At 49.5% G+C, this 26,717-nt stretch overlaps 2 protein-coding genes across 6 annotated transcripts in view; one reads left to right on the forward strand and one right to left on the reverse strand.

The window, feature by feature from the left end:
* Positions 1 to 42: 42 nt before the first annotated feature.
* eif2ak4 (eukaryotic translation initiation factor 2 alpha kinase 4) lies at positions 43 to 24,141 on the reverse strand. 5 transcript variants are annotated; one of them, XM_084682077.1, is made up of 40 exons: positions 23,979 to 24,141; positions 23,766 to 23,840; positions 23,489 to 23,604; positions 23,196 to 23,298; positions 22,817 to 22,990; positions 22,624 to 22,704; positions 22,378 to 22,514; positions 22,041 to 22,141; positions 21,759 to 21,916; positions 21,113 to 21,648; positions 19,858 to 19,973; positions 19,608 to 19,762; positions 18,989 to 19,431; positions 17,225 to 17,297; positions 16,768 to 16,857; positions 13,947 to 14,069; positions 13,695 to 13,799; positions 13,544 to 13,607; positions 13,367 to 13,446; positions 12,761 to 12,862; positions 12,574 to 12,624; positions 11,645 to 11,881; positions 11,397 to 11,472; positions 10,782 to 10,903; positions 10,385 to 10,434; positions 10,009 to 10,177; positions 9,456 to 9,572; positions 9,316 to 9,381; positions 8,825 to 8,995; positions 8,604 to 8,738; positions 7,403 to 7,510; positions 6,795 to 6,923; positions 5,769 to 5,855; positions 4,411 to 4,529; positions 4,250 to 4,308; positions 3,898 to 3,995; positions 3,428 to 3,496; positions 2,471 to 2,515; positions 1,311 to 1,426; positions 43 to 474 (listed from the first exon to the last, which is right to left on the reverse strand). In XM_084682077.1, the coding sequence occupies exons 4-40, from the start codon at positions 23,217 to 23,219 to the stop codon at positions 417 to 419; spliced, it is 4,644 nt and encodes a 1,547-aa protein (XP_084538203.1). In that variant the 5' UTR covers positions 23,220 to 23,298; positions 23,489 to 23,604; positions 23,766 to 23,840; positions 23,979 to 24,141; the 3' UTR covers positions 43 to 416. The 5 variants fall into 5 exon arrangements, 4 of the variants coding, with proteins under 4 accessions (XP_084538203.1, XP_084538188.1, XP_084538195.1 ...); XM_084682062.1 differs by having other exon boundaries at positions 23,766 to 24,141; XM_084682069.1 differs by lacking the exon at positions 43 to 474 and adding an exon at positions 1,549 to 1,714 and having other exon boundaries at positions 23,766 to 24,141.
* A 1,713-nt stretch (positions 24,142 to 25,854) lies between these two features.
* actc1b (actin alpha cardiac muscle 1b) overlaps positions 25,855 to 26,717 on the forward strand; it is a 3,593-nt gene continuing 2,730 nt past the window's right edge. The window contains exon 1 of the mRNA XM_084682121.1: positions 25,855 to 25,994. The gene's annotated coding sequence lies outside the window, so the exon portion shown is untranslated. The remainder of the gene's footprint in view (positions 25,995 to 26,717) is intronic.

The raw sequence follows: 26,717 nt of genomic DNA on the forward strand, positions 1-26,717 counted from the left end.
ACATACCGGCCATTCTCACTCACGCCATCAAAAAATACCACCTTCTGTGTGGGAAAAATAGGCATTTAATGAGAAGTTTTATCACGAGACCTTAAAAAACATAGGTAATCGTTATATCTTTTCAAAGGATCTTTGAATGAAAGCCCTTCCTCACGTTCCAAAGGCCCCAAAACACTATTCCAGGCAGGCGTGTAGAAACACCAGCTGCTCTTCAAGTCTGGAGGAGGATCTAAGGACAACAGCTGATTGTGGTTAGTTGCTGTTTTAATATCGTTCACTTCTGCCTTTGAGTTGAATCTTTTTGGAGGGTTCAAGTCCTATAAAGCTGTCAGCTTTCAGAAGGATCCTGTTTCAGCCAGCCGAGCTGAAGACTGAGCCTTCAGATCTGGTCCTGTGTTGGTCGTACGTCCTCAGTTTCACAGAAGAATCTTGTAGTAGTCGTCTTTGTAGCTGTACAACACCACCACCGCCACCCTGCAACACACAACGCATCCGTCACTGTGCAGAAGATGCACATAAACAAACAGATGACCTGCTTTTGTACTGAACCCCAGACACAGTTGTATGTCATGTCCTTCAAATATTTCTACATAGATATTATCACTTAGGGTAGCAGCGGAAACCCCACTGTGAATTGTAGGTCTTGTTGTAGAACATCTCAATCTTGTTCATCGGTGGACTACCAGGTAGATCATCACCTAGGTCATTACTGCCCCTCTCCATTCTTTAACAGGGCTGTTGGAGGGGAGCGGGAGGGTTCAACACTGTTTTGAAGTCGCTACATGAAAGCCCGTCTGCAGCTGTGAGACTGGGGCACACTCCTCGGGTGAGACGCCCTCTGGGTCCTGTAGTTTATGGGTCCAGTGCCTCCAGGTGACCTGACTACTGTGGCCTACGGCCCACTCTACTGCACGGCCCTCCCTTCGCTCTACTCCCAGAGAAAACAAACACACACATAAAACCAGGCCTCCCTTCCTCCCTGAATATCTCCATTGTTAGCAAGCCGCGATGACGTTCGTTAATCAGTAAACACTTTTCCTCAACTGCAAATGAGACATGCAGCTCACAGGGGAAATGAAAAACTGCTGCTGTGAAGGCTTGAGAAATGTCAGAGAGCCAGAGAAACAGCTTGTGCCCTTCCTCCCCACATCAGACTCCCCCTGGAGGAGAAAACGTCCAGGATCCCTCCTCTCCTCTCTCTTGGCACAACAGTCAGCTCATAACCCAGAAGATGTGACCCTGGTTTGGAGTAGAGGGCTTGGCTGTATCTCTGCTCCAGTCCCTTTTAAGAGGCATTAACGAGGACACACCTTTTGGTGATTTTGAAGGTGTGGATCTCCTCACAGATGGACTTCAGGTAGCGCTGCTTGGGCAGCCGCGACAACAGATGTTTCACACTGATGTTGAACTGCTCCACTCCGTCAAACTAAGAGTGAGGGGAAAGAAACAGAGAGAGAGATAGAGTGAGAGAGACACAAGCCATAACATTTTCCAGAGTTGTTTTCATCAAACACAACTGCTGTTTATTCAGCTGTAGTGCGCCCAGACCAGGTCCCCTCATCTGTCCATCAGCTGCAGTAACTGGTGGGTGAGACGGAGATCCATCACACACTGTTTGCCTGTCGAGGTGTGAGGAAGGACCAGGCTGGCCCAGTTTACACAGTCCCCAGTCACTCCCTACTGGCCCTAATGACTCCCAACGTACCAGGCCTTCCTGTGGAAAGGGGCAGTAAACACTGGCTATTGTCATTTGTTTTACAAACGAGTGTATTGACAGTCCCAGCAGTATGTGTGATGTTTGGCGTATTCACTGGGGAGGCTGGGCGTACAGGAGAGCGTGTCTGCAGGGGGAGTCTGAGTTTACACCTCGTCAGAGGCGTGCTCTCTGACCCTGGAGATCATGGACTTCTGGGGTTTTGATCTCCCGCTCTACTTTCTGTATGAACGTAGCTATGGAGACAGAGCTACTCCCAAGGAGGAGAAAGAGCTAGCCTGTTGGCTAGGAGGAGACAGAGCTAGCCTGCTGGCTAGGAGGAGACAGAGCTAGCCTGCTAGCTAGGAGGAGACAGAGCTAGCCTACTGGCTAGGAGGAGACAGAGCTAGCCTACTGGCTAGGAGGAGACAGAGCTAGCCTGCTGGCTAGGAGGAGACAGAGCTAGCCTGCTGGCTAGGAGGAGACAGAGCTAGCCTACTGGCTAGGAGGAGACAGAGCTAGCCTGCTGGCTAGGAGGAGACAGAGCTAGCCTGCTGGCTAGGAGGAGACAGAGCTAGCCTACTGGCTAGGAGGAGACAGAGCTAGCCTGCTGGCTAGGAGGAGACAGAGCTAGCCTGCTGGCTAAGAGGTGTTCCCCAGTCTTTGGCCCCCGTCTGGCTGCAGGAAGGAGACGGGATCCCTTTTTCCTGAACAGAGTCCTCCTACCCCCCATGACATGAGTCTGCTGGGTTAGGATAAGGTGAACAACCAACATACCTCCAAAGACAGGAAGTTGATGAGCGTTTCCTTCGGCAGGTCGACCTGAGTGAAAACAACAGGGAAGCTGGTTAGGCGCCGGCCTCACACAATGGAGCTTATCTCACCCAGGACATTCACTCCTGCAACAGTGCATAACACACACTGTCCATTTCCTAGGACAACAACGAGCTACAAAGCAACGTATCCAGGGCTAAAAATAATCTATATGTGACTACTTTGGCAGCACAAAACCAGGAAGTAGTTCTTCCACTGTCAGGTCATGCTGTGCTGCACTCCTCTGATCTGACCACAGAAGATGAGGTTGTTTTCATGCTCACAAAGCTCTCAGGCCCAGTAATGCTCCTCACTTCCCGTCTCAGCTCTCAGGCCCAGGCCATCCAGGTCCAGCACTAATGGACCAGGTCTTTATGTTATGGACAAAATGACGGTGCCTCTCAGTGAGAGCCATTTCCTTTGTCAGACAGGCGGAACAGCCTGTGATGTAACAAGCAGCCAGGCTAGCTCAGAGGAAATACATACCGGTATCAAGGCGATTACGCTGTTATGTTTCAATAACTCCTGACTCTCACTGTGCTGACAGGAACCAGACAAACATATGAGATGACAAATGTATTTGGAGTATGTAGCGCCGCAGTGATTGATTCATGTGAAATATCCCGTCTCAAATTTACTACGAAACCACAAATAAAGTGAATATGCCACGCTCCCTCCTCCTGCTGCTCTGTTTGCTGTTCTGTTGGGACTGGAATCCCTTTGCAGCTATCTTACCTCAGCAGGGAAAAGTTCAAAATCTCATGTCTGCTACCGAAACCAACTTAAGAGAAAAACAGCTAAAGTGGAGCCCTTCTTCGCTAGTTCACTCTCTTAGCCATTGTGAACAAAAATGTTTTCCCACATTTTCACACAGGAATTGAAGAGAGAGAAAGAGTTGGGGAAAAACAGCTAAAGACTCACAGCCAAAACTTCAATGTCACTGCTCTTGTTCTGCAAATTGCTACCAAGGTTCTGCAATCTGGTCTGGATCTGAAAAAGAAAAAAGACAGAAAAAAAGAGAAGGAAAAAAGAGTAATTACTCCCATGATCACAATGAAACTGTGGAAAACAAAAGCTGCTTCTCCCTCCCATGTGATGTGTTTGTGAGGAGCCAACCCGACTAGAGCCCCGAGAGTGAGGAGCCACGCTGGCTGGAGAAAGCTACAGCGCTTTTGAACCGAGGCCAACACCAGACAGACAGAGACAGAGACAGAGAGAGAGACAGAGAGAGAGACAGAGAGAGAGACAGAGAGAGAGACAGAGACAGAGAGAGAGAGAGAGAGAGAGAGAGAGAGAGAGAGAGAGAGAGAGACATGGGGTTGTGGTAGATGGACTGTCTCAGTGAATGACCAGGGTTATGACAGTCTTTGTCCTGGCTGACTGACACACACCTGGGTCTCGTATCGCCGCCTAGCGCTGGACGACAGCTTGTCTGGAGGTATGAGGTTCACGTTCATGTTGTTGATGCTCCCATGTTGCTCTGATGAAGCTGTTAGGAGATAGACACCCACACACAGTGACAGAACTCACTCTGCACACGGACTGTCCAGACTTTCCCCTTTGACCCGGGTGTTTGAAAGCAGCGCTTAGTGCACCCACAATACATACATTACACACACACCGAGTGTATGAGTATAGTTTACACAGCAACTCTTTACAATAAACTCTGTTCATAGGCTGAGAGGTGTAGGAGGGGCAGCAGGAGAGGGGCAGCTTGTGGGTTAGCAGGAGGGGGAGCAGTACCTGAGGTGCTGAGGAGGGCTCCCTTTGGGTTCTGGAGAGACGCGCTTTCTAAAGAGTCTCTGCAACACAAACACAAACACCTCAGAGAGCAGACTGTCTCCTCACCACCCTGTAGAAGACTTCTGAGGGTAAACTGGACCACAGCCATCCCACCCCCTCACCTCATGTTCCTCTCCTCAAAGAACTTGGTCCATTTAGTCCATTTCTGTATGATGTGGTCCACCAGGTCAGACTCTGGAATGCGCTTCTCTGACTGTCTGTCCTTCTCAAAAGACTTGACCTGTGAGAGACAGGAGGCTCATGAGGAGAGACACCCTTGTTGTTTTCACAGGAGTCACAGCCAGCAGAGAAATGATTCAGCTTCACATTTCAGAATTAAACATGTTCTGTAACTAGGCCACAAGATGAACCACAAAAAGTATTTTAGAAAATGATTCCCGCTCCACAGTCTGGCATCTACACAATCTTTAGCTCATAAATAAGAACGAGTCGTGCTAAGCTGCAGGACTGTTGCTGTTGCACAGACCTACGTCGTTGTTGTAACATTCAATTCATTCATTCATTCTTCCACAAATGAAAACAACACTGATCAACCATAAAAACAATCTTTATGAAATATGATACATAAAACTGTACAACACAGAATAAGGAATAACAGATTAAGGAGACTCAGTCCTCACTGTCAGTGTCAGGACAGTGATCTTCTAGTTCCTCAGTTTCTTTTCTGTTGGCACAATTACAACAACAACATAAGTCTGTGCAACACAGTCCTGCAGAAAAACAGGAACATCTGCCTGTCTCACAGGTGCTTTGGCAGCTGCAGTGTATCACATGCAAAACACTGTCAGGGGCCGAATTTCTTGTCAGGTGACGTGCAGGGTCCCATCCTCTATTTGCCAACCATATCCATGACAACCATATCCATGACAACCATATCCATCCATGTTGACAAAAAGGCAGCTAACTTATTGGTGTAGAACAATCACGTGTCGAACCATGCCACCAAAATCCTATTACGCTCTGAAGAAACGAGTTCTGCATAAAACATAGACGCATCGACAATCGACTGGAATTTAGGCGACAAACCTTTTTTGGGGTAGCTTAGCACGACTCGTTCTTTTTTATGAGCTAAAGATTGTGTAGATGGCAGACTGTGGAGTGGGTGAAACGATAACAGGGTTCACCTTACGGCATAAACAGGCCAACGTGTGGAAGAGCTTCATCCAAGCCAAGAGCAAAATCACAGTCTCCAATAACATGAGAATGCATGTTAGTCTTAGCACATTCTGTTCCTCCTCTGCTTTGAGTTGAATACTAAAATGACTGTGACCTCTCAGGACCTGTGCCGTGCCTGTCACCTGTGCCTGTCACCTGTGCCTGTCACCTGTGCCTGTCACCTGTGCCTGTCACCTGTGCCTGTCACCTGTGTCTGTCACCTGTGCCTGTCACCTGTGCCTGTCACCTGTGCCTGTCACCTGTGCCTGTCACCTGTGCCTGTCACCTGTACTGTGTAACTCACCTTGATGTAGTTGCCTTCCTTGTCAGAGACCAGGGCCATGCAGGGGATGCCAGCCTGTCTGCAGTACTCCACCAAGCTGTCCTGGGACTGGACAACACAACAGAGCACTCAGACTAAAACAAGTCACAAAAACATTTCACCAAGAAGAGATGTTTCCTGATGTACCCTACCCTACCCTCCTCTCCCCTGCCCTACCCTCCTCTCCCCTGCCCTACCCTACCCTCCTCTCCCCTGCCCTACCCTCCTCTCCCCTGCCCTGCCCTACCCTCCTCTCCCCTGCCCTGCCCTACCCTCCTCTCCCCTGCCCTGCCCTACCCTCCTCTCCCCTGCCCTACCCTCCTCTCCCCTGCCCTACCCTCCTCTACCCTGCCCTACCCTCCTCTACCCTGCCCTACCCTCCTCTCCCCTGCCCTACCCTCCTCTCCCCTGCCCTGCCCTACCCTCCTCTCCCCTGCCCTACCCTCCTCTCCCCTGCCCTGCCCTACCCTCCTCTACCCTGCCCTCCCCTCCTCTACCCTGCCCTACCCTCCTCTACCCTGCCCTACACCTCCACATGTCAGGTTTCTGAATTCCGCCTCCACACGTGTGATGGTGTGCAGACCAAGACTGTCAACCATCAGAAACCACAGCACTTCTGTACTGCTTCAATCTGCACCGCATCAGGCTGTCAGGCCTCTATTAACTCTAAACCACACTCTCCATCAGGCTCCCCTGGCTGCCAGGAAGAGGGCTGAAGGTAGGCATCGCCCTCTGCTGGAGGGAGCCTGCTACTGCAGGAGGAGGCAGGGCTCAGAGAAGGAGCCTGGTCCAGCCTGGAGGAGGTGGGGAGGGGCTTGAGAGAGGGGAAGAGGGGCTAGAGAGGGGAGGGGGGGCTAGAGAGAGGGGAGGGGGGGCTGAAGAGAGGGGAGGGGTGGCTGAAGAGAGGGGAGGGGGGGCTGAAGAGAGGGGAGGGTGGGCTGAAGAGAGGGGAGGGGGGTCTGAAGAGAGTGAGCAGTTTCACAAAAGGCAGGTAGCAGACACACTGACCTGTGTGACATCATGGGTGATGTCAGCAGACACGCCGGCCGTCCACAGCTTCTGCACCACGCTAACAGCCCGGACCAGGGAGGCGTGGCCAACCGGCACCACCAGAACATCACAGCAGCTGACCAGAGGCTGGGAGGAGGAGGAGGGAGGAGGACAGAGGAGGGAGGGGGAGGAGGAGGAGGGGGGAGGACAGAGGAGGAGGAGGGGGGAGGAGGGGGGAAGAGGGGGAGGACGGAGGAGGAGGAGGGGGGAGGAGGGGGAAGACAGAGGAGGGGGAGGGAGGAGGAGGAGGAAGGGGGAGGAGGAGGGAGGAGGAGGAGGGGGGAGGACAGAGGAGGAGGAGGGAGGGGGGAGGAGGGGGGAGAGAAAAGGAGGGAAGGGAGAAAAACAAGAACAATTCATATAATAGACCACTTCAAATATATATAATATATAATATATAATATCCCTTCCAGAAATAGCAGAATTTGTAGTACAGCAGTCCAACATTCATTATAAAGTGACACCCCAAAAACATCAGGTTAGAAATATTAGATTCTAGTAATAATTAAGCACTCTAACTAAGCAGGGATGTCAGTGATGAGGTCATCTGGGTGGGGGGGTCTTACCGGCTCCTCCATGCTGGCCAGGGCAGCACACACCTTGTCCAGGGCCACACTGGCCCCCACCGCTGAGGGGACAGGACTGGACGAGGCTGGGCCCCGGAACTCCAGAATCTGAGCGCGCGCCCATGCACACACACACACACACACACAGTGAAAGGAGAAGAGAGGGGGAGAGGGGAGGAGAACAGAGAAGCTTAAAACAGAGTAAAGCAGAGAACGATAGAGGACAGTAGAATCCTAATCAAGGATGTAAAAAAAAAAAAAAAAAAACGTTTTATTTCAAAAAAATCACTTGCTGTGTTGTGCATGATAGTCAGGAAATGAAAAAAGCTGCCCAACAACAATAAAGAATATTTATCCTGCCACCAAATACAGATTCAAACTAAAGTAACGAGCCTGGCTTAAAAAAGTAGAAAGTTTCGATATTTGTGTACAAAATGTGAAGTGATAGAAGTGAAAGTAAAAAGTTGTTAAAAAAATTAATAGGGAAGTAAGGTACTGATACCAGAAAACTCCTACGACCAGGTGGTTGTAGCGTGTGTACCAGGTGGTCGTACCAGGTGGTCTTAGCGTGTGTGTACCAGGTGGTCGTACCAGGTGGTCGTAGCGTGTGTACCAGGTGGTCTTAGCGCGTATGTACCAGGTGGTTGTGGCGTGTGTGTACCAGGTGGTCGTACCAGGTGGTCGTAGCGTGTGTGTACCAGGTGGTCGTAGCGTGTGTGTACCAGGTGGTCGTAGCGTGTGTGTACCAGGTGGTCGTACCAGGTGGTCGTAGCGCGTGTGTACCAGGTGGTCGTAGCGCGTGTGTACCAGGTGGTCGTAGCGCATGTGTACCAGGTGGTCGTAGCGCGTGTGTACCAGGTGGTCGTAGCGTGTGTGTACCAGGTGGTCGTACCAGGCGGTCGTACCAGGCGGTCGTAGCGTGTGTGTACCAGGTGGGCGTACCAGGTGGTCGTAGCGTGTGTGTACCAGGTGGTCGTACCAGGTGGTCGTAGCGTGTGTGTACCAGGTGGGCGTACCAGGTGGTCGTAGCGTGTGTGTACCAGGTGGGCGTACCAGGTGGTCGTAGCGTGTGTGTACCAGGTGGGCGTACCAGGTGGTCGTAGCGTGTGTGTACCAGGTGGGCGTACCAGGTGGTCGTAGCGTGTGTGTACCAGGTGGGCGTACCAGGTGGTCGTAGCGTGTGTGTACCAGGTGGGCGTACCAGGTGGTCGTAGCGCCCTCCAGCAGCCATTATGTCCGGTACGGTTCTCCCACGTTTCTTGATGAAGGCCACAAACTGGAAGATGATCCCACAATGCAGCTGGACCTTGTACACCAGCCCCAGGTTCACCACCACCTGAAAAACACACATACAACGCACACACACAGTTTTAGACATTAGCATAAACTAATAGGACCTGACATTGTAGGACACACACACACCTGCAGCCTGACCCCCAGCTGCCTGAGCAGAGAGGTCAGGTCCTCCAGGTCTCTCAGACCCTGCTTGGCCAGCTGGGTCACCGCTGTCTTCTGCCCCATCAGGGACGCCAGCAGGGGCGCCAGATCCTGCACATCCCCCTTCTGCTCAATGTACTTATACAGCGTCTGCACCTGAGGGACACACACACACACAGGTCTTTTCCTAGAACTGAGGATAAAACCAAACAACTGGACGACAGACAGAGAACAGACAGAAAGAGAGAGAAAGAAAGAGACAGAGAGAGAAAGAGAGAGACAGAAAGAGACAGAGAGAGACAGACAGAGAGACAGAGAGAGAGACAGACAGAGAGAGAGACAGACAGAGAGAGGACACAAGGGTGTCTAGTGTGTATAAAGTAGCTGTCTCAACACTAACATGTCAGTGACTCCACAGATGTGCCTTCTCTTGACAGAGAAGAGTGACCAGCAGGAGAGACAAGTTAGACACTCACACTGTTACTGGAGAGACTCAGGTTACAGAACTTGGCCTCCACTTCTCTTCTGGTCTGCTTCTCACTCTGAAAGAGAAGCAGTGAGTCAGGACTGTGGTGTGTGTGTGTGTGTGGGTGTGTGCGTGTGTGTGTGTACGCACCATGGCGTCACAGAGGATGTTGGAGGCGTGGCTGAGCTTGTCTTCAGGGATTCCACTGTGCAGCAGAATGGCCTTCAGCAGACTGGTGTGGTTCAAGTAGATGTGATAGTTCCTCTCCTGCCACACACACACACACACACACTTATCCCCTGACCGTAGTGTGTTCTACAGAGGTCATACTCACTGTAGAAGGATGGTTCAAGGAATACCAACGGTTCAGTGAATAATGACTCAGTGAATAATGACTCGGTGACTGAGAAATATACACACCCACTTTCCCTTATACCCTCCCAGCAGCGGTAATCTGCGTTTTTACTCAAGTGCGCTGCCTTTGTAAATACGGTGTTATGTCTTTACCCACTATTTCACGCCTGAAATGGGTACAATCCTGTTAGTAAATGAGGCCCTCAGTCTTGAATCTGTCCTCTCATTAAAGATGACTCACACGCTTACACACGTAAACATTAACACCAGTACAATGTGGGAGGGAGGTTAGACAGGCAGATCACACATAACATCATCCTGTGCATGGCGGAGACAGGAAGTGAGGTACCTGCAGGGCACTGAACTCCTGGATGACCTCACAGACGGTGTAGATGGTCTCAGCGTCGGGCAGGAGGCTGCTGGTTGCCGGGACGATGATGTCGAAGGCGCACTCCTGCAGCTCTCTGGGGTGAGCGCGGTCCAGCTTCCTGGGGCGGAACACCCGCTCCACACTGTACCTGCGTACACACACACACACACACACACACGTTTTAAACACGCCTGGGTACCTGTACACCCAGACAGGAAAACTGTCCACACATTTACAGGATGAAAACATAAATATATATTGATGATGCATCCAATAGAGATTCTGGTTATACATGATTAATTAGTAAACACTTAGAGGGGAAAGAGATGAAGACCAGTACTATGTTGTAGTTTACCTCTTGAGATGTGAAATGTTGTTCCTAGCCACAAACCGTGCAAAGGCCATCTGTAGTGGAGGAAAAAAGAACCAATACTAGGTCAGAACCAAGCAGAACCAGGCCCAGAACCAGGCCAGGCCCAGAACCAGGCCCAGAACCAGGCCAGGGCCAGGCCCAGAACCAGGCCAGGGCCAGGCCCAGAACCAGGCCAGGCCCAGACAACAGTCGTCCTGGCTGCTGCATGCGAGGCTGTCCTCCAGCTGGTCCTAAGGTCTACATGGGGGTCCTGAACATGAGCATGTGTGTGTGTGTGTGTGTGTGTGTGTGTGTCTGTGCTCCTGGGAGATGTCTCTCTGATTGTAGGGCAGGATGTGAGAGGGTGATGCTGTACTACTTCCTGTTTCCTGTGACTTACCCGGAGGTCATAGGGCAGGGTGACCAGCATGCCGCTGTGGTCCAGGAAGCAGGCCAGCTCGCTGCCCTCATACAGCTTCCTGTTCCTGGGCAGGAGCAACGGCGTCTGGAGACGCACAGCACCTGGACACACACACACACACGCATTCAGACACACACACACACACACGGCCTGAGCCTTGAGGGACCCCACACACACAAGCTGCATCCACATGTGGGAAACATCTCCGTACATGTAGAAGAATAACAGCTCCACCTGCACACAATCAGTACACAGTGCACCTATTGTTCGGGAGGAGGAGGGACTATGAACACATGTGATATGCATCCAGTCTTCTCACAACACACTCAGAGGGTCAGAAGTCAAAGTGGTTAAAACAGGAGTGTAAACATAACTGGAGCTCTCTAACACACACCTCTGTCTCTCTCTGTCTCTCTCTGTCTCTCTCTGTCTCTCTCTGTCTCTCTCTGTCTCTCTCTCTGTCTCTCTCTCTGTCTCTCTCTCTGTCTCTCTCTCTGTCTCTCTCTCTGTCTCTCTCTCTGTCTCTCTCTCTGTCTCTCTCTCTCTCTCTCTCTCTGTATGTCTCTCTCCCTCTCTCTCTAGTTCCCAGCTCACCGTGTTTCTTGAAGACCCTGGTGATTGTCTCATGCACATACTGCTGCAATTTGGCACCGTAGAAATGAAAGCTTCCCTGCGGCAAAGCAAAACAAACAGAGTTTGTCAGGGCGTTCAGAAGTGGAGCACACAGGCTGCGTGGAGCAGAGGAGAGGATGCGTCTACAGCGACCCCTCCAGATGGGCCAGGAGCCAGCCTGGAGCACCCAGGCTGTCCTCTCTGGAGAGAGCAGAGCAGGCAGCACGTACCTTGTGGAGGTCGATGTCGTAGGTGTAGTCGTTGACGGGGGAGATGCTCTGGGAGAACAGCTGGGTGACCATGCTGCGGTAGGACTTGCTGTTGGCGTTGGCCAGGGTGTGCTGCAGCACCTCGTGCAGCTCAGACTCCTCCATCTGGGGCGGGGGAAGAAGCTCGCTCCTCAGCAGCTCCTGAGCCGAGGGCCGCAGGGCAGGGTCGTGGGTCAACAGCCAGCCAATAACCTTCCTCTGAGGGGGAGGGAGATAGACAGGAGAAGGATAGAAAGAGAGAGGCAGGGAGAGAGAGATAGAGGGAGACAGAAGGAGAGAGGCAGGGGGAGAGAGATAGAGGGAGACAGAAGGAGAGAGGAAGGAGAGAGGCAGGGAGAGAGAGATAGAGGGAGACAGAAGGAGAGAGGCAGGGAGAGAGAGATAGAGGGAGACAGAAAGAGAGAGGCAGGGGGAGAGAGATAGAGGGAGACAGAAGGAGAGAGGAAGGAGAGAGGCAGGGAGAGAGAGATAGAGGGAGACAGAAGGAGAGAGGCAGGGAGAGAGAGATAGAGGGAGACAGAAGGAGAGAGGCAGGGAGAGAGAGATAGAGGGAGACAGAAGGAGAGAGGCAGGGAGAGAGAGATAGAGGGAGACAGAAAGAGAGAGGCAGGGGGAGAGAGATAGAGGGAGACAGAAGGAGAGAGGAAGGAGAGAGGCAGGGAGAGAGAGATAGAGGGAGACAGAAGGAGAGAGGCAGAGAGAGAGAGATAGAGGGAGACAGAAAGAGAGAGGCAGGGAGAGATGGAGATATATGGGGTAAAGGAGATTGTTTGAGATTGAGACTTTTTCTCACTCATGCACAGAGGCAGCAGATGGCGTGATCGTGTCACATGACTGTGCAGAAACATCAGATAGGAGTCCTGATTGGTCCTGACAGGACTGGATCTCACCTGGGTTCCGCTCTCATACTTCACAAAGTCTTCAGGGAACTGAAGGGCTTCCTGTACATAACAATCACAATGATGAGTAACAGTAAGACCAATCACCTGTCTGTAGCACCCACATGTTCCCTGTGTGTGTGTGTGTGTGTGTGTGTGTGTGTGTGTGTGTGTGTGTGTGTGTGACCCCGGACCTCACCGTGCGTAGCAGACTGAGGACAGAGATGCGCTCTGAGCTGGTGGCCATGGGCCTGTAGGACATCTCAAACAGGATGATGCCCAGACTGAACAGGTCCACCTTCTACTCACACAGAAACAGCTGTGTAACAAACACCTCACAACTCATCTCAAGCCAGGTGACACAGGTGTGGTGTGCTCAGCAGCTAGATCAGCAGAGCACAGCAGGAGGAGTCACTACTGCAGGGCAGACCTAGTACAGGGCAGACCTAGTACAGGAACAGACCTAGTACAGGAACAGACCTCGTACAGGGCAGACCTAGTACAGGAACAGACCTAGTACAGGAACAGACCTAGTACAGGGCAGACCTAGTACAGGAACAGACCTAGTACAGGAACAGACCTAGTACAGGGCAGACCTAGTACAGGAACAGACCTAGTACAGGAACAGACCTAGTACAGGGCAGACCTAGTACAGGAACAGACCTAGTACAGGGCAGACCTAGTACAGGGCAGACCTAGTACAGGAACAGTCCTAGTACAGGGCAGACCTAGTACAGGGCAGACCTAGTACAGGAACAGTCCTAGTACAGGATCAGACCTAGTACAGGGCAGACCTAGTGCTTACTTGGTTATAGGTGGCCTTGGTGTTTCCTTGCACCTCCGGGCTGACGTAGAGGGCCGTCCCAACCATGCCTGTCATGTTTCCTGTCAGGGATCAAAAGGTCACAGGTCACACAAACACACAGTTCAAGGAAACATCAGCTGTGAGATCTGGGGGTGGGGCATGACTGCTATCTGGTACCTGTTGGGTCTGGTTTCATCATGAGAGTGGAACCACCCTCTTCCTGCTCAAGTTTACTTGCAGCCTGCGAGGAAACACACATGTCAAACACACACACGCATCAAACACACCAAACCATACACACAGAACAGCTCTGGTCACATGATCGTACCACGTTAGTAGGAAGGTCCGTAGCCAGACCGAAGTCTCCGATCTTGACGTGATCCTGGGAGTCCAGGAAGATGTTGACGGGCTTCAGGTCTCTGTGGATCATCCCCTGAGGGAGGGTGAGGGGTTGTTAGTCCTAATCTGAACCATGTTTGGCATGTGTGTATACCTGTGATCCTCGCAGTGTCCAGCTACTTGTTTGTGTGTGTTCCTCATAGGGAGGAAGGGGTGTACAACACGACCCCCCCACACCCACCTGCTGGTGGATGTAGGCCAGCCCATCCAGGATCTCCCTGAACAGTCTCCACAGACGGCTGCTGTCCTGGTGCAAACCCTGGTCTATGGTGTCTCTAAGGGTGCTCCTCTCACAGTACTCCATCTGTAGAAGACACACACACACACACCCTGCCTTCAGAACCTTGGACACACACACACACACACACCCTGCCTTCAACTGCCTTCCAAAACTCAACAGCACCCTCTGGTGGCTTCCTGGTAGAGTATCTAGGGTCTATACCTGGATATAGAGGCAGTGATCTGGGTGTGTACCTGGATATAGAGGCAGTGATCTGGGTGTGTACCTGGATATAGAGGTAGTGATCTGGGTGTGTACCTGGATATAGAGGCAGTGATCTGGGTGTGTACCTGGATATAGAGGCAGTGATCTGGGTCTATACCTGGATATAGAGGTAGTGATCTGGGTCTATACCTGGATATAGAGGTAGTGATCTGGGTGTGTACCTGGATATAGAGGTAGTGATCTGGGTGTGTACCTGGATATAGAGGCAGTGATCTGGGTGTGTACCTGGATATAGAGGTAGTGATCTGGGTCTATACCTGGATATAGAGGTAGTGATCTGGGTGTGTACCTGGATATAGAGGCAGTGATCTGGGTCTATACCTGGATATAGAGGCAGTGATCTGGGTGTGTACCTGGATATAGAGGCAGTGATCTGGGTGTGTACCTGGATATAGAGGCAGTGATCTGGGTGTGTACCTGGATATAGAGGCAGTGATCTGGGTCTATACCTGGATATAGAGGCAGTGATCTGGGTGTGTACCTGGATATAGAGGTAGTGATCTGGGTGTGTACCTGGATATAGAGGCAGTGATCTGGGTCTATACCTGGATATAGAGGTAGTGATCTGGGTCTATACCTGGATATAGAGGTAGTGATCTGGGTGTGTACCTGGATATAGAGGCAGTGATCTGGGTCTATACCTGGATATAGAGGTAGTGATCTGGGTCTATACCTGGATATAGAGGTAGTGATCTGGGTGTGTACCTGGATATAGAGGTAGTGATCTGGGTCTATACCTGGATATAGAGGTAGTGATCTGGGTCTATACCTGGATATAGAGGTAGTGATCTGGGTGTGTACCTGGATATAGAGGTAGTGATCTGGGTGTGTACCTGGATATAGAGGTAGTGATCTGGGTGTGTACCTGGATATAGAGGTAGTGATCTGGGTGTGTACCTGGATATAGAGGTAGTGATCTGGGTGTGTACCTGGATATAGAGGTAGTGATCTGGGTGTGTACCTGGATATAGAGGTAGTGATCTGGGTCTATACCTGGATATAGAGGCAGTGATCTGGGTGTGTACCTGGATATAGAGGTAGTGATCTGGGTGTGTACCTGGATATAGAGGTAGTGATCTGGGTGTGTACCTGGATATAGAGGTAGTGATCTGGGTCTATACCTGGATATAGAGGTAGTGATCTGGGTGTGTACCTGGATATAGAGGTAGTGATCTGGGTGTGTACCTGGATATAGAGGCAGTGATCTGGGTCTATACCTGGATATAGAGGCAGTGATCTGGGTGTGTACCTGGATATAGAGGCAGTGATCTGGGTGTGTACCTGGATATAGAGGCAGTGATCTGGGTGTGTACCTGGATATAGAGGCAGTGATCTGGGTGTGTACCTGGATATAGAGGCAGTGATCTGGGTGTGTACCTGGATATAGAGGTAGTGATCTGGGTGTGTACCTGGATATAGAGGTAGTGATCTGGGTGTGTACCTGGATATAGAGGCAGTGATCTGGGTGTGTACCTGGATATAGAGGTAGTGATCTGGGTGTGTACCTGGATATAGAGGTAGTGATCTGGGTGTGTACCTGGATATAGAGGCAGTGATCTGGGTGTGTACCTGGATATAGAGGTAGTGATCTGGGTCTATACCTGGATATAGAGGCAGTGATCTGGGTGTGTACCTGGATATAGAGGCAGTGATCTGGGTCTATACCTGGATATAGAGGCAGTGATCTGGGTGTGTACCTGGATATAGAGGCAGTGATCTGGGTGTGTACCTGGATATAGAGGCAGTGATCTGGGTGTGTACCTGGATATAGAGGCAGTGATCTGGGTGTGTACCTGGATATAGAGGCAGTGATCTGGGTCTATACCTGGATATAGAGGTAGTGATCTGGGTGTGTACCTGGATATAGAGGCAGTGATCTGGGTCTATACCTGGATATAGAGGTAGTGATCTGGGTCTATACCTGGATATAGAGGTAGTGATCTGGGTGTGTACCTGGATATAGAGGCAGTGATCTGGGTGTGTACCTGGATATAGAGGTAGTGATCTGGGTGTGTACCTGGATATAGAGGTAGTGATCTGGGTCTATACCTGGATATAGAGGTAGTGATCTGGGTCTATACCTGGATATAGAGGTAGTGATCTGGGTGTGTACCTGGATATAGAGGCAGTGATCTGGGTGTGTACCTGGATATAGAGGTAGTGATCTGGGTGTGTACCTGGATATAGAGGTAGTGATCTGGGTGTGTACCTGGATATAGAGGTAGTGATCTGGGTGTGTACCTGGATATAGAGGTAGTGATCTGGGTGTGTACCTGGATATAGAGGTAGTGATCTGGGTGTGTACCTGGATATAGAGGTAGTGATCTGGGTGTGTACCTGGATATAGAGGTAGTGATCTGGGTGTGTACCTGGATATAGAGGCAGTGATCTGGGTGTGTACCTGGATATAGAGGTAGTGATCTGGGTGTGTACCTGGATATAGAGGTAGTGATCTGGGTGTGTACCTGGATATAGAGGTAGTGATCTGGGTCTATACCTGGATATAGAGGTAGTGAGCGATGAGCTGAGGTCTATCTGAGTCTGTACTCTCTGTGGTCTCTGTTGTTCCTCTCTTGCTGGGCTCCACCTGAGACAACATCATGGAAGAGTGAAACAGTGATGAACATGAACACACGTATAAGAGAAGTGAGACTGCTGTGACCCACCTGAGACAGACTGTCCTCACTCTGTGACCCACCTGAGACAGACTGTCCTCACTCTGTGACCCACCTGCGACAGACTGTCCTCACTCTGTGACCCACCTGAGACAGACTGTCCTCACTCTGTGACCCACCTGCGACAGACTGTCCTCACTCTGTGACCCACCTGAGACAGACTGTCCTCACTCTGTGACCCACCTGAGACAGACTGTCCTCACTCTGTGACCCACCTGAGACAGACTGTCCTCACTCTGTGACCCACCTGAGACAGACTGTCCTCACTCTGTGACCCACCTGAGACAGACTGTCCTCACTCTGGTCTCCATTGTCAAAGATGATGTCACTCTCCGAGTCACTGTTCGATGGGCTGGAGACAAAAGTGAAAACGAGAGAAACCTGAAATAACGGAATAATAACTTGGGTCTTTAACCATACACCTCGGAGGCTGGATATTATAGTATGAAAGGATCTTTACTCAACAAAGGTCACATTCTGGGGAAACTGGGAGGTGTACTCGCTTCAGTTGCAACCTGGGCAGTTTTCTTTTTTACTATAATCACCTACAAACCAATTATTTAAACTAACACCAAACATCCAACATTTGGAGATTTGTCATGGGTCTAATACAATTTTACAACAGATATTTTTGTATATTTTTTCTAATTATGCATATTTATGATTTGTGCAGATGGCATAGATTAAAAAGCAAAAAACTAAGGCTATTAGGGCTGCAACAACGAATCGATTCAAATCGATTATTAAAAGCGTTGGCAACGAATTTCATTATCGATTTGTTGTGTCACGCGAATATTACGCCACTCAATAGTCGCGGAGATGTTTTGAGTATTTTTTTTTTAAAGTTTAGTTGAGAGCGGAGCAGAGGAAAGGCCATCGGAGAGACGTTGTTGAGTAACGTTGTTCTGAAACACATGGCGGAGAAATCAGTACGACCTAAGTCATCCAAGGTGTAGGAGCATTTCACACTAAATACGTCGAAAAGGTGTGTTGATTGACCGAGGTGAAGTTAGTTTCATATTCGACATTCGTATCATATTTGGAAGACGCTACTTTGCAGCGTCGCGTTAGGGACCGGGTCAAAAATACCTATTTTTATGAATATAAAACCTCAAACAGACACCAGATTATCTTAATAATGTCTTAACAATACTGTGGAAGTATACCAATCTTTGAAAATAGCTTAATCCTCTCAAATCTTAATTTTTTCAAAATTGTGTCAAAAAATCTTACATATACACCTGATTATTCTAATCAAGTCTGGCCTACTTCCACAACCTTTCAATTTTCAAAAATATTTTAAACAAAACTCAAATAAATTGCTAATCTCTGAAAATACCATTAAATCCACGCTAATATTAATAACCTTTTCAAAATTGTGTGCCTGTTTGTGCACATACTGAAGATTTGCACTGTCAGTTTGGGGTTGGAAATTAATGTTTTAGTTTTTTTTTATCCGAATCATCGATTAATCAACAAACAAAAAAAATGATTAATCGATAAATTAAATAATCGTTAGTTGCAGCCCTAAACAACGTACATTTGTTGCAATGTTACATGTAGAATGAAACAGGGTTCTCATATTTCCCTGCAAGAGATAGAGCTTGCAAAATGTACCGCTAGTAACACTGAATTTATTTTGTTTTAGTCAAAATAAGATGATCAGTAGGCCTATTGTTTAGAAACTTTCTTTTTTGTCATGTCGTCTGAGCCTAACTCAATTCTGACTTGTGTGCAGAGTCTGACTTCTGTGTGCTGCAGTGGCTGTTTGGCTCAGAAGAGCGCGCTGACACGGAATTCTGCAGCATCAACAATGTTTTGGGTTTTTTTACCTTTCAAAAATAGTTTTTTCTCAACTTTTTGGGGTATTTTTTTTTTCTTCATTTTTTGGGGTAAAATTGGCCTTTCAAAACGTTTTGGTGAAAATATTTTTTCAACCTTTCAAAACATATTTTTCAATTTGACTTTTCATGAGCGAGCACGCTTAATAACGTTAGTAAGGCATCATGGCACCATGAAGACATTATTCTAATGGAAGCTCACAGGAAGGAAGCACCGCCAAACACATCCTCGTCTTCATCGTCATCATCGTCATCATCATCGTCGCTGGACTGGGGCCCCCCGCTGCACTTGGTGCTGGATGACTTCTCGATGGAGGTGGACCACTCCACAGAGCTGGCCAGGGCAGACGGAGCCTGGGCCTCCACGTCGTCAGGCACGCCCAGCTGGCTGAGCCCAAGCGAGAGGCCTCGTCTCTGGGGAGGCTTGGGGGCAGCGCTGGGGGTCCCGGAGCTGTCTGAGCTGAGCATGCAGGAGGAGGGTGTCTCATGACGCTCGATCCAGGCGTTGTAATAGCGAACGATGTTCTCGTGGTTGAGGCGCGACAGCAGCGTCACCTCGCCCTTGATGCGGCGAAACTGCCTGCTGGCTGGGTTTACCTGGATCCTCTTCACAGCGTAGTAGCAGCCGTCCAGCTTGTTCTGGACCTGGAACACAAACAGACGGTCATTAGGACACAGCTACGTGACAGACAGACAAACAGCTGAAAACATATTCTCAGCTGCTCTGGACAAAATGTTCTTTAAGGCTCTACCTTTAAACAGACTAGACTGTGTTCTAGAAGGTTCTTGAGTGTATGTTCGGAAGGTTCTACAGGGTTCACCTTGATCACAGCGCCAAAGGCTCCTTTCCCCAGCAGCTGCAGCTCCTCAAACTCGTTGTAGTAGCGGGAGAACTGCCTCTGGACTCCCACACTGAAGGGAGCGTGGAGGTTGTGGCTGTAGGGCAGCACAGACGACACCAGGTCCTCACCAGTATCTGGGGAGCAGGACCACAACACACAAAAAATCATGCAATTTGTAGCGTGTGATGTGTGTGTGTCGTTTGTGTGAGGTGTGTGTTTGTATTCCTACCCTCTGGACTGGCTTCCTGTGTCTGGGGCAGGGCCTTTGGAGGGGGAACGTTGATGAAGGGGTGGTCCAACAGCTGCTGGGTGTTCCAGCGGTCAGCATCGTTCAGGCACACACACCTAGAGAAACACACACACACACACACACACAATGAAATGCGAGCAGGATGACAATGGAAGCATCCAGTGCCCTGCTCTGTCAATACTATCAACACTGGGAGAAACATTCATGCCACGCCCACACAGGAAACACAGCAGTCACATCCAGCAGCATGCTGAGCTAGCTACCAGCCCAGGAACACACCCAGGGAGAACACCACACACACGCACTTACCCACAACACACACTGTTAGGATCATTTCTCAAGTAATGCGAGTCGTCGGATTCAAAGAAAGTACAATGGTTTAATGCTTTCCAGCAAGGAGACAAAGTATGATCGCGATTCAAAGTTTGTCTGCTAGCATGTTGTGCTAGCTACCTATTTAAGCAGCCCCGCTCTTTAAAGTCATTGGTTAAGACAAGGCATGCAAATGTTCCATGGCTTTCCTTCATTGGCTCCTTGCATAAACCTGGCGCGCGTGTGTGCCTGCGTGTTTACGACATCAACCCTGATTGAAACACAACAACAGGATCTTCTGATCGTAAAAGCTCCTTCAAAAAGGTGTCAAGCAGATGGTCTCCAGACCTTGCGTCTCCACCTTAGTCCTTGTCACACAGCATCTCATTAAAACCAACAAACCCCCAACATCTTCTAGTCTTTAACAATTGCTCACCCTTCCCAGGGTGATAAGAAAGCCTAGAGTCTAGTTTGGGGGCTCTGTTATCTGCTGACAAAGAATGATAAACATCTGTATTATTCAGTATAAAACTTAACATTCTTAATTTCTCCGACACACACTAACCCACAACACACACACACACTCACCCACAACACACACACACACACACACACACACACTCACCCACAACACACACACACACTCACCCACAACACACACTAAGGCCAGTAGAGAAGGCCATATACAACCAAACACACCTGAATCAGTGTCAGTTATAAATCTCATTCGCTCATTTCATTCCCTCAATGAAACAAACTTTCTTGTGAATCAATGTATAAAAATGCTTCTTGTTGTTCTTTTTTTGGTATATTATCCGTGACCAGCCGTGCCAACCTAATGCAGCCATGGAAGATGTGTTGGTGTCTGGCCCTGCCCCTCAGCACTGCCCCACGCTCCCCCAGCAAGCTACACATCACCCACCTGTTGAGGAAGTCCTGGAAGTCAGGGGGCAGGGAGTCAGGCAGGGGGGCTGGGTACTCCTTCACCTCCCTCCCCTGGGCCAGCGCCAGCAGCATCAGCCCCAGGCTCCACACGTCTCCCTTCTTCCCCGTCTTGGAGGGCAGTGCGCCCTCGCAGAAGCGGACGTGAGCCTGCTCAAACACGTCCTCCCTGCAGATGTCGGCCAGCCTCCTGGACAGGCTGTAGTCCGTCAGACGGACGTCCCCCCGCGCGTCCAGCAGCACGCTGGAGGGCCCCAGGGCCTTGTGGACCACCGAGTTGGTGTGGAGGTAGTCGAGGGCGGCCAGGATCTGGGTGGTGTGCTGGCGGAGCTGGGCCAGCGGGACGGGGGTCTGGCTTGCCAGGCTTTGGCTCAGGCTGGTCCCCCCAACGTGCTCCAGGAGCAGATCCACCACCAGGCAGTCGTCCCTCTCCCTGGAGCTCAGGGCCTGGTAGTGGACCAGGTGGGGGTGCTGCAGCCTCAGCAGGGAGCTGAGCTCACTCTCGGCTCCGTGGATCTGCAGGAGCACGACACAGGAAGACAACGTGTTATAGAAGGTTCACTCAAGGTGTCACAGAAAAATATTCCAAACATGACAGATACTCGTTGGTCTCCATCACACTTTACCTGCTTTTTACAGTTCTCGATCTTGCTTTTTTCTTGGCTGGTTAAGAACTTGCCAATATTCTTGTTCCAGCGGAGAATCCACTCGTACACCACAACAAAATCTCCAGAGTTGGCCTCAAAGCCGTAATACACATGCCGCCCCAGTCTCTCGCTTTCCCCTGCGGCACACACACACACACACACACACACACACACACACAGGGTGATATAGGGACACAGCCCAGCAGAGACAGCCCTGACAGCATAGGGAGCTACACAGAGGCTTGTGTTGGAGGCATTTACCCAGGCTCTTCCCCCTGTGCACCGCCAGCTCTCCCTGGTTGCTGCTGCAGAAGTGCAGCACTTCCTGTGGACGCTGGCTGTCCTCACTGCAGGTGTCCCGTCTGCATTCCAACAACAACAACAGCAGCAGCATCACTACATGGTGGGGTGAGGTCAGGTCACATCGCAAGGTATGTGCAGCCCTTTTTACAAGCCAAGACATGTCACTGAGGAGCAGAACACACCCCTCCACAGGTGAGGAGGGGAGGAGTGAGGTGGAGAGGGGTTAGGCGTGGTGTGGAATGGTGGGGTTATGTGTGGTTGGGTATGATGGGGTGTGGTTAGCTGAGGTGTGTACCGGTGCCGTGTGTTGGAGTTGGTGCGTCTGCGGTTGCAGGCTGCTCTCCTGGGATCAGGCAGCTCAGCAGGGGGTCTAGGAGACGAGGCCGGTACGCTGACATCAGCAGGGGGCTGCTCCTTACTCTCCAGCCGCTCCTACACACATCACACACACATGCTCACCTTCTCCAAACACCCCTCACAGCAGCGTGCTCAGGATCTCTGTGGAAACTGCTGCTCGGGCTGGTGAAGGTTGATAACTCACTAGTTTGGCCATTTCTTTTCTCTTCTTCTCCTCTCGTTTCTCCTCCTCTCGTCTTTGGATTTCAGCAATTATTTCTTTCTCCTGAGCAGAAGAAAGGGTTTGAGGTATAGTAGGCATTCAGTAGGACACAGTAGGGTGTGTGTGTGTGTGCGTGTGTGTGTGTGTGTGAGTGTGTGTGTGTGAGTCAGTGTACCATCTGCTCCTCCTGTCTGCGGCGCTGAGCCATCCTCAGCTGCTCCTCCTGGGCCAGCCTCTCCTGGTGCCTGCGCTGGTTCTTCAGCATCTCCTCGTGGAACGAGCTGGACGGAGGCTTGTTGTGCTCACTCAAGAAGACCTGCACGTGGCCCGCCAGCTCGTACATCATCACCTGGGGGGGGGGGGGAGAAGAATCCTCATCCTAAGAATCCTCTGTTCTTGATAGACTTCTGACTGGTGACTGTCTGGTGTAACGTTATTGCATCTATAGCTTCCTCACACACTGGTATGCTAAACAGCGCGTAAACCAGCTACGCCACAGAACTAGCGATGCTGCTGAGGAGGTAGTCCAACTTGGTTTCCCTGCGTGTGCTGACCTCACCACACCGCTCTGCCGCCATCTCATTCAGACCAGCTTGAAGGCTTTGGAGGTTTTCGTTGGAGAGGCCTTTCGCATTCTTCAACTCCAACTGTGGAGGCCTGCGGAATATAGCAGTGTTATTATCCATGGTGACGAGCAACAGATGCAGATCTTCAGCAGTGATGAAAGTCTGCTGGCCCAGCTGACCGAGTGGTTACTGGTTACTATGGTGAAATGAAGAACACTAAAATACCAGATACTCTATCCACTGATATGCCGTTGGCCGAATATAAGTGAGATGATACTCACACATCCGGGTAAGTGGGTGGACATTTGACCTGCAAATCCACAGTCACGTAACATTCTTTCACGTTGCTTAGCCCGTTTGGTCTCAAACACAAGTATACCTCTGGTGGCCTTTTAACCTAAATCAGAAGGAATAACTTTAGCTAGCTTCCGGAGGAAATGCAAACATCGCAATTGCATGGCTACAGTAGCTTGCCACCTCAGCATGAAAAAGGAAGTTCTAAAAAGTTTTAGTACAAGCTTGCTATCACTTCCTGAAGGAACTACCCAGACGTCCTACCTTCCATGGATGTTTATTCCGCAGATCTTCAAAATCATCTCCGAAAATGGATGCAAGCGCTTCCAGCTCGTTTTCCTGTTGGACAGAATAGTCGTCGATCTGATCTGTAGGAGTCTGGTCACGGCTCATTTTCTACACACCCTACATACATTGCACTCATGTGGCAAAAGCACACACCCCTTTCCAAATACTTAAGTTTTTTTACGATCTTACTTTTTGCTACAATATTTTACGTATTTTACTTTGTAACATTGTCGTAGATATCACCAGATATATTGCACGGTAAAGTTTCGCATTTGATGCAAACGAGAATATTAGCAATACATTATAGTCCACGCAGTCACAACAATGATACAACTGGCGCTTGGCTGGCGTCACGCCGTCGCACTGTAGACGTCATTACGTCGTAAAAAAAAGAACACAGGTGGCAGTATTGTAAATTCTTCCATATTGTAGCCTACTTATTTGACTGGAAATGTAAACGTGTAACCATTCTAAACAAGACATTCTTTTATTGCTCAAAAGGATCGAATCTCGATCAAAATGATATTGTCTGTGAAATCATATCCCAAATGTATTATCACACGTCAACAGTTTCCTGAGTTCATGACAAAACGATGTCATTGATAGGTATCCCGTACCATAATCTACACCGAAAGAACGATCCACATTCAAACAATGTGATTTTATAGATTTACTAATCGCATTGAAGAAATGGGCGGTACGCATATGTGATTCAATCTTGTAAAATGCCTTGGCTGGTACTTTGACATTATAGGACTGTAATGATTTCACAGCCCTCTCATCCAGCACCTATCTGTGGAGATAGAGAGAAAAACATCTATATATAGGCAGCTGCTGAGCCTGGCTGAGAGGAGAGGTCTGTTATGGGGACGTGATGTATCCTGACAGTCACCACAGAGAAGTACCGCAGTGTACTGAACCCTGCCTGGTCCACTCCCCTCATATCCCTTCAGACTATCACATGTCAGATATATGTATCATATTGAATCCTGTTCATGAGATCAGACTGCATACAAGATAACCTAGAGAGAGACATCAATCAGTCTGAGAAATCAAACTTAATGAGTTTGATGAGTGATGATGAATGAGTTTCCACTTAAGGAACACTGAGAAAAATATTAGGGTCTGGAGTTAGGACAATCATGGAGCTCCATTTTGAAGCTGAACGAAACCTCTCTGGATGCCCATTCACACCACCTGTTACTCACCATGACCCTAAAAGGAGACAGCTGGGCCAATCAGGGCTAAGCTGTGCAACCAGTGGGCCAATCAGACAGCCGGCTGAGAGAGAGGACGTCACTGGCATCGCCCTCAGCTGTTCCTGGTTTAGGGGCTCTGCTCACATACCACCGGCCCAGCGACATATACAGTGTCCTGGTGTCTGCAGCCCAGAGTGGATCTCAGTTACGTAACCAGAAGCAGTCCACTGTTACCCCCCATCTGGGCTTCATGCAGGGGGTACGAGGGGCACTTACCTGACAAAACACTGGATGTAATATTCCCCCATCCTAATTCTGTGATTGACTGCCCTTTGCATTTAACAACAAGCAACTGTAGCTTAGAAACAATTGAAGTTCTCTGATAACTTAATCTGACCCATTACCTTTTTACTTTTTATGTTTACAGTGACTGATGCTTTACTTACTTACATCAAGCTGTTTATAAAGATTCCACATTTTCACACATTTTTTATCAGCCCAAAGTATAATTTTTTTTGTTAAAAAGTAAAGAATATAACTTTTGTCACAATCAGTATCACTTCAACATCTGTGATCCTCCATCTCCTCCCTTCCGCATATCCTACAACTGAACCGTTCAGTTTGGCATTTACAAGTATTTCCATTTTGGGTTACCTCCAACCTGGTCAGATGAATGTACTATGTTCTTCTTGGTTGTTGTTTTTTTGTGCTAGCGGTTCTTATTTGGACTTGGTTGAACCCCTAGCCCCTCCTCCCGACCAGAGACCCAGGTCCCTAGCCCCTCCTCTAGACCAGAGACCCAGGTCCCTAGCCCCTCCTCTAGACCAGAGACCCAGGTCCCTAGCCCCTCCTCTAGACCAGAGACCCAGGTCCCTAGCCCCTCCTCTAGACCAGAGACCCAGGTCCCTAGCCCCTCCTCCAGACCAGAGACCCAGGTCTTATTTAAGGGCTCCTCTCACTGTGGTCCTCTGTCCCAGTGGAAGCATCTGTCTAGTGATACAACTTGGTGAGTGCTTTTCACAGCTTGTTTCTTTACAGGATGTCAGGATTTCTGGGAGCGTAATGTTTGTTTATGCTTGTTCACGTTTAAGTTGTTCTTTGAAAAGTGTCTTGATCTAGCAAAGATGGTCACTGAAACTGGGCAGTGTTGTTTTAAACTGGACTAAAATACTGGGCTTAATACTGTAAATGTATACTTTACTCTATTATTTAACAGTAAAGTAAGAGAATACATTTCAAACTCTTAAGTGGAAATTATAGATGACAAGTGTTTTTGTTTGTTGTTTTTTACTACTGAGCGACAAGATAAACCCTTTTTGAGACTGATGCGGTTTGAGAAAGAACATTTTAAGGATGTAGGCAATCTGTAAACCCCTCAAATACGTCACAATTAACTGTACATTGTTCATCGTTAAATATTAAATCATATCAAGACCATTAGGACTATACTGAACGCTGTCGAATGAATGAATCCATTACAGTCATAGGGGACAAGGAGCCGAGCGGTAATTCGAGGTGTCACAATGTGCCCAGAGCAGGTCTCTGCTTCCTGCTTCAGATAGGGCCTACATAGAGCCACATGGCTCCTGCTACGCCGTGTTTGGGAGCAGAGGGAGTTGGGAGCTTAAAATAGATGGAGGATCTTGCCTCCCGACGCTGGTATGCCCCTCTTTGGCGTTACCTCGGCAGCCCCTGAATGTCCCAGGAACTCTTCTGAACATGGAGATAC

This window comes from Hypomesus nipponensis, chromosome 3 (genome assembly GCF_054491055.1).
Source record: "Hypomesus nipponensis isolate SF chromosome 3, ASM5449105v1, whole genome shotgun sequence".
Classification (NCBI taxonomy): Eukaryota; Metazoa; Chordata; class Actinopteri; order Osmeriformes; family Osmeridae; genus Hypomesus; species Hypomesus nipponensis.

What these genes read in the sequence shown, in the direction of transcription:
- eif2ak4 (XM_084682062.1), bottom strand. Translation starts at nt 23,894, where the DNA reads ATGAGCCGTGACCAGACTCCTACAGATCAGATCGACGACTATTCTGTC. An exon ending in CCAAGGCCACCTATAACCAA is followed by an intron (nt 12,863 to 13,366) that starts GTAAGCACTAGG and finishes CTGTGTGAGTAG; the next exon opens with AAGGTGGACCTGTTCAGTCT. An exon ending in TCACCCATGATGTCACACAG is followed by an intron (nt 5,856 to 6,794) that starts GTCAGTGTGTCT and finishes TGTGTTGTCCAG; the next exon opens with TCCCAGGACAGCTTGGTGGA.